We start from the raw sequence: 12,954 nt of genomic DNA on the forward strand, positions 1-12,954 counted from the left end.
ACAAGATAAAAGTGTATATATATAAGATGAATTCTATAAAATATTATTTAATGAGTCATAAAGGTTTAGTAGATTGAATACAAAAGGAGGCTGTTGTTTTTTCTCTTTTAAATGGGAATAAATGGCCTGGTTCTCACAGCATAACTCGGACGTGAGTGAGTTTGTAAGTGGATCTCTGTGCATTATTAAGTTTTTCCTTTGAGTAGAGTACAATTCTTTTTTTATTATAGACTGAGGCCACAGGCTGTGCCAACATACTCTGGATAAAAGGTTCCGTGTGAATGGTTCAGTCAACCTCTCAAAGCCACCTCCTTCCACCCAGTCAGGAAGATAGGATCATTTTGCTATCAAATCACAGCAGCTCACCCCTCACTGTTTTACATTCCCCGTTACACATGCAGAATGCCATCTAATACATCGGCCCATCTCCATACTGTCCTAAACTCTCACACAAATGTGCTACTATTGTTTACAGCAGCTCCAGTTTGTCATTGGTGCAGAGCTCATGTATCAGTGTCATGTTCTCTCTCTCTCTCTCTCTCTCAGCCAGGACCAGGACACAGTAACTGTATTGTTGTGATTTTGGCAGAGGGACGTCCCTTATTTAGGTGCAGACAAGTATAAGGAACATTAGAACCACTAAGTAACCATAAAATGGTTTGAGTGAAAAGAGACACCATAATATGCTCCCATAAGAAATCAGCCATAGCTTTTGTATGGGAATTTTATGTTTTGGAGATTTGTCATGCGTGTCCATTATTTCTTTAGCTTTCCCTCTGCCCTTTCATCTGAGGGGCCATATGCTGTGCAAAAGCCTTTCCTCTGAACTAGGTAGACATTTGAGCATGTTTTTCCAATATCCCCTTAGTTATCAAATACATGTTTTATTTAGGTAGTGGGCAAGTATGAACAAGATGCGTTCGAGGAACAAAGTCTTCATTTTTTCAAATGAACTGATTTAAAGCATTGATTTTTAAGCTGGTTTTGCATCAGTACATTGGATCATCTGACTCCTCACAGTACCAGTATGGTTTATTGTATTAAAAAAAATATTAAATACAAATAAAAAGTAAACAATGTTCCTAAACATGAGTTTTAATAGTATCGCCATGGACTGCATAGAACATAAATTTATGTTGAACATAAAAGATGTTTTGAAGAATACAAGAAGAATCAAATCATGCAGAAGAGTCAATGAAGCATCAAGCAGTTGACTCCCCCATTGACTTCCATTGTATTTATGAGGGTGAACTATTCCTTTAATGTGTGCTATATTGTTACAGTATTAGTAATTTCCAATACAGGATATTTGAATGTACATGTTTAGTTTCCCCATTTTTTTTAAATGTAGTAATTTGGTAACAGTGTTAAAGGAATAGTTCACCCAAGAATGAAAATTTGCTGAAAAACTGCTTGCCCTTAGGCCATCCTAGATGTAGATTAATCACTTGCTCATCATCAGATCCTCTGCAGTGAATTGGTGCCGTCAGAATGAGATTTCAAACACCTGATAAAAACATCACAATGATCCAAATGATCTGTTTGTGTTTTTTAGTCTTCAATCTGATGTACGTCATTTCATTGATACTTAAATGTAATAAAAAAAAATCACAAAATAAATATTCTTTTTTATTTTGTTAATTGCTGTAAAATTGCCTAAATACACTTGTAGCATTTAAACGATTGATTTAAAATTTTTAGTATTGCATTTTAAATGTATGTAGTCTAAATGTCATAATTCAGCATAATGTTATTTGGCTTTGTTTAGTTGCATTTTATTATATGCATTTAACATTGTTTTGCTGTTTTAAAGGACTTTAGTTGTCTTTCAGAGTGGCTTCAAAAATCTCAACAAGTGTTACTGTACAGTTAGGTTTTTTCTAATTTAAGTAAGAGCACACTGGATACAGCACTGGTTTTTGCCTTGCGACACCTGTATCGGTGCAGAATCACTTCCTCATTGTCTGGGTTCTCCCATGTTGTTTTAAAGAATCCTAGTAGATTAGCCAAGTGAGCTATTTTACTTTGCAACTGATAGCGCACACATCATGTTTTGATTTAGTCATGCTCTTTCATTAGATTAACTCCTTTAATTGTGTAATTTATATTCTGTTCTGCCTTTGTCTCCCGAGGCCTCATAGTCTCTGATCCTTCAGTTTTTCACACTGAGTTTAATCAGCGCTGCTGTTGTTTCAGGTGTTCAGTCTCAGCCTTTAAAGCTTTGTCCACAGGCAAAATGTCACAATATGATATTGTGTTCTCTTCAGTTTGGCCTGGTGGGCACTTGACTGAATTCATGTTTTGCAGAATGTGGATATACTTGACCTACAGCATATTCTTTAAAAAAAGCCTTGAGTATCTTCTCACGCAGTCAAGGCCAGTCTTTGCCCAGTTGCTTGTTGATAGTTTATTTGTTTGTGGTCACATTTTGCAGCACTCATTTGTACTATATCAGGCTTGTTGACCTCACTTTCCCTTTAGTTTGAGTGTTGACTCTTGCTATCTCAGCTCCTGTGTTGGTTCTTTAGAAATGCTGATAACACTCAGTAAATATTACTACATCAGACTAAATGACCTGCTTTCTGTAACAGGTCTATTTTTTGCTTTTGCCTTCTAGATGCTGCTACAGGTGGGAGGAAAGTATTCTACCCTGGGCCTGTTGGCCATCAGGAGGGTGTGGAGTATGAGCCGCTCTGCCCATACTGCACCCCAGACACTGGAGTACAAACCCATCAAAAAGGTCATGGTGGCCAACAGAGGTGTGTTAGTGTTCAGAATGTGTGAGACATTCCCAAAAACGTCATACTTCATATTATCAGCATATTAGAATGATTTCAGAAAGATCGTGTGACACTAAAGAAATCTATTAATAAAATAGCCAGAGTTGGAAACTTTTTATTTTAAAGAATACTTTTGTTGCAGAAATAATAAAGCCAGAATGTTAACTGTCTCTCTGTCCTCGGGTATAAAAACACTTGGCATGAATCAGTTATACACTCCTGAATTGTATTTAATAAAATGCCTTTTTTCAGGAGAGATTGCCATCCGGGTGTTCCGGGCATGCACAGAGCTGGGGATCCGCACGGTGGCCGTCTACTCTGAGCAGGACACGGGCCAGATGCACAGACAAAAGGCAGATGAAGCTTACCTCATCGGGAAGGGGCTGCCACCTGTAGCAGCCTATCTGCATATACCAGACATCATCAAAGTGGCCAAGGTCAGACTTTGCACCTGAGTGGTTCTCTGTTAATCTTTACAGATATATGTCGCTTAAGATTCCTGATATGAAAATTGTAATTGAACTTTATTTGGAGTACTTCTTGTGCAAAATGCACATTAAGCCTGCTTTAAAAGTTCTATAGTTCCACTTTAGCACAGTCAAATATACTTCAGTATATCTTTAGATGGACCTTAGCACTATTTCCAGACAATTAAAGTTAGGGGTGTAACTGTACACAAATATGATGGTTCGGTATGTACCTCGGTCTTACCGTCACGGTTCGGGATGATTTCGGTACAAAAGGGTGAAAAACTAAACTTTTTAAAAATTTTACAATTACATTTTTTTTTTATAAACAGTGGTTTACTGAAGTTGCGCTTTCTTTAAATTCATTCAGTTATAATTAAAAATGTTCTTAATGATAAAAATCTACCTCAGCTTGTGCTTTAGGAGCCCTTTTACAATATAAGGTTACAATTAACACTTAACTCAAACTTAAATTTAATAACTGTTTTTTTTTTTTTTTTAAATATAATAATCAACCCACAGCTTAAAAAATTGTACGCAGACATGTAAATTGCACATAATGCAGTTTTTAAATTAACTTTTATAAATTATCAAATTTCTATTTGTTAAAATATATTCAATTGCACAGTGGCTGCATCTTTTCTTAACAGATTAAATTAAACATACATTAAATAATTAAGGGAAATTAGTATTATAATTAGTCATTTTTGCAGTTTTGAAAAAACGTCATCTACAGCTAGTCAGCTAGGTCATTTTTATTAGAATTGACAATTAGATGTCACAGAAAACCATACTTTAAGGCATACAAATGTAAAATATAGCACTGACACAATAGGTGACCGTTCCATTAACTGGCCCAAAACTCTCTCACAGTTGTCCCGAGTCAGCCAGAGAACTGTGTTTGGTGTGGAGTTGAAAAGCAGAACGTGTTCACATTTAACACCTGCAGCTTTTGTTGAAAGTGTTTGTGTGGTAAAACATCAGATTAGTATCTTGTGACCTGTAAAATGCACACACAGCCTGCAGTGATTGGACAGACAGAGCACAAACAAGTCTGCAAAGTGCAGTAATTGCACATAATTATGCCTTCTGACAAAGGGTTCAGAGTCTGACGCCAAGAAGAGATGGTAGCCGTAAAATAATCGCTGACAGGCAGTCGTTCTCCCGCATCTCATTTTCTGATTAAATAGCTTTGGCAACAATCAGTCAATTAATGGCTTTATCAATAAATAAATCAATGGCTTTAACAGCTTATCAGTTTAACACTATACCTCATGTGTGTTAGAGAATGACCCATGTTGTGTTAAGCATCTGAAACATTCCACACCTCCTGTTGTGACTTGTTAAGAGAACTAAACTGGCTAACCTTGAATACAGGTCCATAAACGAAACATTTCCTTGACTCTCACTTTTGATCAAAAGTTCTCAATTAGAAAAAAAAAACATCTGCACTGACCCCAGACTTTTGAACGGTCATCTCTTGTCATTCTCAAAAATAAAAGTGAAGATAACAGCATATTCATCTGAATGGTATTACAGGAATTTATTGTGACAGAATTCTTGTACTGGCAAATGGTGATGTTGTGCAATCTGTCCCTGGCAGAGGAATGGTGTGGATGCCATCCACCCAGGTTATGGCTTCCTGTCTGAACGAGCAGATTTTGCCCAGGCGTGTGTGGATGCTGGGGTACGTTTTATCGGCCCCACCCCAGAAGTGGTGCGCAAGATGGGGGACAAAGTTGAGGCCCGTGCCATTGCCCTCGGTGCAGGTAAAGTGTTCATCATCTTATCTCCTCAGTGAACATCATGCTGTCTTCTCTCTTATCAAATTCTTACATGATATCAACAGTCACAGAACAGAGTGCAACAGCACTTCTTCTTGAACTAGTTTTGCCCTAAGGGGTTTTAAAAATCTTCAGAAGGAATTATAAGGCGTGAACCAAACCAACTAGCTATGAGATGAAGTGCAACATTTCAACCTTTTTTTTTTCTTTTGTCAGATTTTCAAATATTTTTTGCTTCAAATCAAAGATACAAGACTAATGTCCTAATGTGGGAATTACTTTAAGGCAAAGAACTCTCTCTCTCTCTCTCTCATGTGAAAAAGTTCGGACACCCTATTGAATTCCAAGGTTCTCCAAATCAGGACATCAAAAAAAAACATGGTCCTTGGCAGGTCTTAAAATTTGGAAAATAAAACCTAAGATGAAAAACATCACATGACATGTTGCATTATTTCATTATTTATTTAACAAAAATAAAACCAAAATGTTATTAATGTTAACACAAGAATTAAGATGGTAAGTAGCAGGCAGGCACTGCTAATCAGATGCCTTTGATTAACTGATCCTCAGCAAGTGTGTGCAGCTCTAGAAAAGCAGAGGTTTTGACAGTTTGCTGATCTGGAGCCTTCAGGTGTGTTTTAACACAATGCCAAAAAGGAAAAACACCAACAATGATCTTAGAGAAGCAGTTGTTGCTGCCATCAATCTGGGAAGGTGAGGAAAGTTATTCACAAGTGGAAGATATTCAAAACAGACACCAGTCCTCCCAGGAGTGAACATCCCAGTAAATCCACCCCAAGATCAGACTGTGTAAGGCTCAGAGAAATGGCAGAAAACCCAAGAACTACACCGCAGACTCTATAGGCTTCAGTTAACATGCTAAATGATAAAGTTCGTGACAGTACAATTAGAAAAATACCAAAAGTCAAGCAATCTGGTGGAAGGCTGATGCTTTTGTGCTGGTTTTGTAGCCCAAAGACCTTGGCATCTCACAGTCATTGAGCCAACTATGAACTCCTCTGTTTACAAAAGTGTTCTAGAGTCAAATGTGAGGCCATCCAACCAGTAGCTAAAGCTGGGCCAAAATTGGGTGATGCAACAGGACAATGATCCCAAGCAAATCTACAACAGAACGGCTGGAACGAAAAGAATCAGGGTGTTGAAATAGCCCAGTCGAAGTCCAGAGCTCATCCTGAAAGAAATGCTGTGGCGAAAGCTTTGCACAAACAAATGCCCACAAATCTCAATAAACTAGAGCATCGTTGGAAAGAAGAGTGGGCCAAAATACCTCAAGAACGACGTGAGAGACTGATAAAATCATACAGAAAATGATCAGAGGGTGTATATATATATATATATACACACACACGGTACAGACCAAAAGTTTGGAAACATTAATATTTTTAATGTTTTTGAAAGAAGTTTCTTCTGCTCATCAAGCCTGCATTTATTTGATCAAAAATACAGAAAAAAATGTAATATTGTGAAATATTATTACAACTTAAAATAATAGTTTTCTATTTGAATATACTTAAAAAAAATTATTTATTCCTGTGATGCAGAGATTTCTCTGATTGTAATTTTTATATATATATATATATATATATATATATATAAAATTTACAATCAGAGATCTTGGAAGACTGACATTTTTTACCGCATTCACAGTGCCTCATGGGAGTGAGTGCTAATGTATTCTTTTGGCACTATTTGCTTGTCATGGTTTTCTGATTGTGGAGATTTCTTTGCATAATCATGGGTAGTGTTGTTTTCATCAGAAGTTCTGCTGTTAAACATGATTCATTTTAAAATAGGTTGAAAAAATACTGGCTAATGGCTTCAGAAAATGCATATTCCACTAATTATCAACCTTGTAGGTCTGGATTTAACAGATCAAGTCGCCTGATAGAGAAAATTAATATAACTGATTTTCATAACCAAACTCTGGCGGTCTATTAAAGCTAAAGTGTGCCTTGTTATATTAATCAAATGCTTTTTAAAATGAAAAAAAAAAATATATATATATATTTTATTATTATTTAGTATAAAGGGATAGTTAACTTAAAAAATGAAGACATTGTCATCATTTACTAATCCTCTTGTTGTTCCAGACCTGTACCAAACCGTTGCTGCAAAGTTCGAACAACTTAGAGTAAATGAAGACAGAAATTTCTTTTTTTGGTATGGTTTTAAATTAGTCTACTAAACTGGTATTGCATCTTGTGTATACCGGTATATGGTACATCAAAGAATGGCATGACATTGCTATGGTGCATGCCCCCCCCCCCCAACAAAATGAAATAAGGCAGATCTATCTGGTCATCCTGCAGGTGTGCCGGTGGTACCTGGAACAGATGGTCCCATCTCGTCTTTGCAGGAAGCTCAAGAGTTCTCCAACAGCTACGGTTTACCGATTATCTTCAAGGCTGCATTCGGAGGCGGAGGCCGTGGAATGCGAGTGGTCAGGGAATATGAGGTAATGTGTCCGAGAGTCAAATTATTTGTAAGGGTTTAAAACACTTTTTTTAATGTTTGGGCCATTCCTTCTGAGAGCCAGTTGTGAGCTTTCACACTGGAGGGCTTTTAAATGAACGCAAAAGTGAGGCCCGTGTGTGCACTTTAGGTTTGTTGGCTCTTGAGTTACTTGTGGTGTATGAGTTGGTCTGCTGGGTATTTACACTGGATGACCCTGTGGCTTTATGTGTGATCAGGAGCTAGAGGAGAACTTTCAGCGTGCGTACTCTGAGGCCCTGGCAGCCTTTGGCAATGGAGCTCTATTTGTGGAAAAGTTCATTGAGAAACCCAGACACATCGAGGTGCAGATCTTGGGTAAGTGAGTTTGTGTTTGGTCCGTCTCTGGCTGATTAAGTATCCTAATAATAAAGAAACGGATAAAGCGGAAATTAACATTGTCATCATTTACCCACCTTTGTTACATTCCAAAGCTGTCTTCTGTGAAATAAATACATTGTTTGGAAGGTAATTAAAACATATTTGGATATTTCCATAGAGCGCATGGTTCTCAACCGTGAACAGAATGGTGCTAATTTGCATAGTGTTTATTGATCAGTTATATAATTGTGTTTGTTATTATGTTTTGGAGAAATACTAGCAGATGGGTATGTTTACAGTGCCAGATGGGTTTAAGACTTCTGTGTTATGCTCAATAAGTTGATCGACCCTTTGTGTGTAGGCGATAAATACGGCAATGTCATTCACTTGTACGAGAGGGACTGCTCTATCCAGAGGAGACACCAGAAGGTGGTGGAGATCGCACCGGCCGCGCATCTGGACCCACACCTCAGAGACAGACTCACTGCTGACTCCGTGAACCTCGCTCGACAGGTACAAGGGAAAACATCTGACGGATGGCAGCATTGGCTCCTTTCCAAATGCTGATTTACAAAAGTTCATGGTTAGGAAAGAATGTATGTATAAACTAGCTGCTCAAACATTAAGTTTTATTTGGATGTTCTCAGTTAATTTACTTCATCTGAATAACTTAATATTACCATAGAATCTCACTGACTACATTCTTAAAATGTAGTCAATATTTTGTCGTCATATTCATTATTTTAGTAAATTTGTATACTTATCTCCTCATGATGTTTTATTTTCGACTGGCAGCTAGCAAGGATGAAGTAAGAAAAATGTGTGACTAAGTTTAGCTGAGGATGCAGTGCACTGATTTAGACAGCTGGCGTCGCTGCTGTGCCATTGGATTGATAACAACCATAATCAAACTTTTCCATTCATCCATTTCACTGCAGAAACATATGCCAAGACCAAAAAAATGGTCTGTTTTGCTGCAGCACACAAGCCGTCATAGAAACACAGTAACATCTGTTTTAAAAGAGTAAAAAAGCTCCTTAATATATCTGTAGCAATCCATTACTTTTATTGATAACCGATTTCCACCGTAACTCCACTTGTGCTGTAACATCTTAGTGTTTTTCAGATGATATCCAGATGGGTCTTGACACTGATATCTGTTCATTATTACAGGAGTGTTTTTTTTTCTTTCATATGTTGTTCATCTGGCTGACTCTCATCTCTGTATGCCAGTCTAAGCGAGCATATGGACTGCCTGCACTGGTATTTGGGGAGGTTTAAAACTCTCAGTTGTGATTTTAATATTTTATCTGCTGGAGATATGAGAAAAAGTGGTGCTTTTTCTTTGGCAGAGATTTTTGGCACAAGGTTACAAAAATTATGGGTAAATCTGAAGCTGTACAGCAACCAAAACCAGTCCATCCTTTCATAAACTCCTCCCTTCTTGCTTACTGTTGCTGACTAAGACAAACATTACAGAATTTCTCAAAGAAAATGTGATTTTCAGTAATATACATTCATAAAGATGTTAAAATGGGATATTTTGGAAATTCTTCTTAAAGGCACATTTCACCCGAAAAATGACAATTCTGGCTCATGTCGTTTCCAAACCCATGAGGCATTTCTTCATCTTCAGAACACACATTAATATATTTTTGATGAAATCCGAGAGCTTTCTGACCCTGTATTGTGAGCAACACAACTAGCATGTTTAAGGCCCAGAATGCTAGTAAGGACATTAAAATAGTCCATGTGATGAATGGCTGTAGAGACTGACTGGAAGAGAAGAAATTGTTGAATAAAGTCTACATTTTTGTTTTCTTTGCGCAATAATTCAAGTATTCGTGTAGCTTTATGAAATTACAGTTTTACCACTGATGTCACATGAACTATTTTACTCCTTTTCTGGGCCTTGAATGAGTCAGTTGCATTGCTGTCTACTCAGGGTCAGAAAGATCTCCGATTTCATCAAAAATATCTTAATTTGTGTTCTGAAGATGAACGAAGATCTTACGGGCTTGAAGCAACATGATGGTGAGTAATTAATGACAGAATTTAAATTTTTGGGTTAACTATCCTTTTAAGTAGGCCGGAATGAATAAGGACATAGTACAGCATTTTTATGTTATTGTTCTTTTAAAGAAATCACTTGATATCATGTTTAAAAACTGCAGAGGTTGCAGATCAGAATCAAGGGAAACACTTAAAGCATTTTCTAGCAAAAAAGCTTATGAAAAGGATTACATCTGATCGCATTAGTGTTAACTGCACAGAACTGTTCTACAGAATGCTCGCAGGCACTATGAACTCTGCTTTGACCTGCATCAATACTTAAATGAATTAACGTTACCTTAGTAAAGCTCAATTACCTGGGAGCAAATGTTGGTGTCCTTACCGATTATTACTTGTTCGTCTGGGAACGAAGGCTGACATATGATTTATTAAAAGATTTGGAAGAGGGAAAAAAAATACTGGTGTAACAAATTCTTGCATAAATTCTGATTTATTCAATTTAAAGGAACCAACTCAGGACTTCCATGTACGAGCAATGGCTTTTCTGAAAATATAGCAGATGGCATCGCATGCTCTCATAATATTGATCATTAACTTATTTTTTAAGGCAGATGTCAAATTTTTCTTTTATAACACCACTATAGCATACAACCAGAAAACGCAAGTCAAACTGACAGTTAGCTCAAAATCAAAAGAGTGATTTCTTGACAGGAGCTTTTTGCTGCGTCTGTGATCAAATGCCATTGAGGACACGTGTATATGTGCGATTTGCGAAGTCATTTTGGATAAAAATGTCAAATGCATTAATGTAAATGGAAACCATGTGTCCTCTGTTGTGTTCTTCATCTTTAGTGCTCCAGTGGGTTTATATTTGACGTCCTAAGTGACAGTTGAGGGCTGTATATGAAGAGAGAGCTTTATTGACTGACTATTGACATGTGCCTGTGCCGATGATCTGACTTCATGAGCGAAAGAGTCCTTCTGAGCTCAGAAAAAGAGTATATTGTAGCCTGCTTTTGAAGGGGAAAGATGAATTACTCCCAGACTGTGTAGAGACTGAATTGACTTCTCTCGTCTGTAGTAGAAGAATTGCTTGAAAATGCTACATCTTTTGTGTTTAATGCTTTTTTTTTTATTTGTAATTTTAATCATATTAAAGGGGTAGTTAAACCTTACTAACCCTCATGTCATTACAAACTTTCTTCTGTGAAACTGTGCTGGTGTTAATGGGGTCCAATGTTGTTTTGGACCCTAAAGGTTTTTGAAATCTCATCTTTTTTGTTCCACAGAAGAGTCATGCATGACATGAGGGTGAGTAAAAGATGATCAAATTTTCATATTTGTGTGAACCATTCCAAGGGAAGACAGAAAATGGAATAAAGGGAGCAGGATTTCAGATTCAAACTTGCGATATACAGTGTAGCATCAAGGTTCAGTGTGAGCAAAATTCACTAATTTTCCCAAGTGGACCCAGAACCCCTCTTATGTTTATCTGTTAACCCACTTTACACTCAAATGGAGTTCATTTCATGGTTGGCAGCAGTTTTTGCAATTTCTGTTGACTTGTTTGTGCGAGCGTGTGTAATCATGTCCACGCACAGATACACCACGTCCCTCTATGTGCGCAATTGCACGTCTGCCTTGCAGAGTTTGTGTCAGTCTGATGAATCACAAACCTGACATTTCTTGAGTAGTATAAATAAAGCTTCTGACTATTCATGAAAGACCTTACACTTGGTAGATTTTTCCAAGTAATGTCAAACACGTTTACATTTTTAATACCTAGCAGTTTTAGATATAGAGTTCCTGAATAAACATGAATGATTATATTTGGAGAGTCTGGAATCATCTGCCACACTGTAAAGATTCATTGAGTGTGTTATCGGCGTAGAGTTCCTTTCGACGACCCACTTCTGAATTCAACAGACGCACGTACAGATAAAATACAGCGATTGTCACCTGTCTTTCACCCCTTCTGGACTCTCTGCTGTCAGTTGTTATGTGTTCTGGAGAATATGAATGCATTAGCATTTATGTGTGTGCACGTGTGCGAGCAAGAGATATGGAATATTGTGTGTGTGTGTGTCTGTATAAGAAGTGAGGGAACTTGAAGGAAGAGCGAGAGAAAGCTGAAGAGAGTGCGTGAGCTAAAATCTCTCCTCCATCTGTTCTATCATATGGACGAGGGAAATGGAGAAGATGGCCAGGCTTTCAGATTTCTCAGAGCAAGCATTAAAACCTCATTTGAGCTTTTGACATGTTCCCTTAGACGCTTGAAGCTCCCCTCAATCTCATTTCTTTCTGCTGAGTACAGCTTTTCTCTTAAGAGCAGTGGGATGTATTCCTTTGTTCTCTCACGCTCTGTCTTAAATGTCAGAGAAAGTTCTCCCTGGCTCTCTTAATTGTTTAATACCATTTTTGGAAGCATGGTAGAAGTTTCATGTAATTCAGTAAGAGCGAAATGGCCTTTCACCATCATGTTTAATCATTAGGACCGGGTGTCACAGAAATGGAAATGTCACGTGTGATAATGTTTCCCGTTCTTCATATTGGGGCAAACATGACTTGAACTGACCTTTAGCAGATGTTAAAGAGTTTCCAGCAGTAGCCGTAAGAATAACTGGGCCGTTCCATGAGACAGGTGACTTTTTTTGGTTTCTTTCAGATATTTGGTATTGTTTTAGCCATGTAGTGTGACAAATATAAGCAGTTTCAATGAGCCAAATTTATACATTAATCTATTATAATAATTTAATGAATAATTGAAATGTATCAGATTTGATGGTAGCAGGGTTGATGGTTTTGCCAGTTAATTATGTTTGGTTGTGAAATATACTATGGTTGTGATTCTTATGAAACTACAGTGCAAATCATGGAGAATTTAATACTGAGGCCTACAAATTTATACTTTGGTAACAGAGTTGATGTGTAAGCTTGTGCCCTATTCACTGACAAAATTAAAAATAAGATGAAATCATAAAATGAGTGACTTAAATCACTGAAGGTTGCCGGCCTAAAGGATGGTGATGCCAGTATCAGAATCTATTTATTTATTTTTGGGGTATAATTTGTTACTTT

The 12,954-nt window shown here is 37.3% G+C and overlaps 1 protein-coding gene across 1 annotated transcript in view; it reads left to right on the plus strand.

The window, feature by feature from the left end:
* The window catches only part of LOC132117285 (pyruvate carboxylase, mitochondrial-like), a 148,680-nt gene that overhangs the window by 4,055 nt on the left and 131,671 nt on the right, over positions 1 to 12,954 (plus strand). The window contains exons 2-7 of the mRNA XM_059526462.1: positions 2,618 to 2,759; positions 3,033 to 3,217; positions 4,851 to 5,016; positions 7,362 to 7,507; positions 7,743 to 7,860; positions 8,225 to 8,376. Coding sequence (XP_059382445.1) covers positions 2,618 to 2,759; positions 3,033 to 3,217; positions 4,851 to 5,016; positions 7,362 to 7,507; positions 7,743 to 7,860; positions 8,225 to 8,376 — 909 coding nt within the window. The remainder of the gene's footprint in view (positions 1 to 2,617; positions 2,760 to 3,032; positions 3,218 to 4,850; positions 5,017 to 7,361; positions 7,508 to 7,742; positions 7,861 to 8,224; positions 8,377 to 12,954) is intronic.

Source organism: Carassius carassius, chromosome 36 (genome assembly GCF_963082965.1).
Source record: "Carassius carassius chromosome 36, fCarCar2.1, whole genome shotgun sequence".
Lineage (NCBI taxonomy): Eukaryota > Metazoa > Chordata > Actinopteri > Cypriniformes > Cyprinidae > Carassius > Carassius carassius.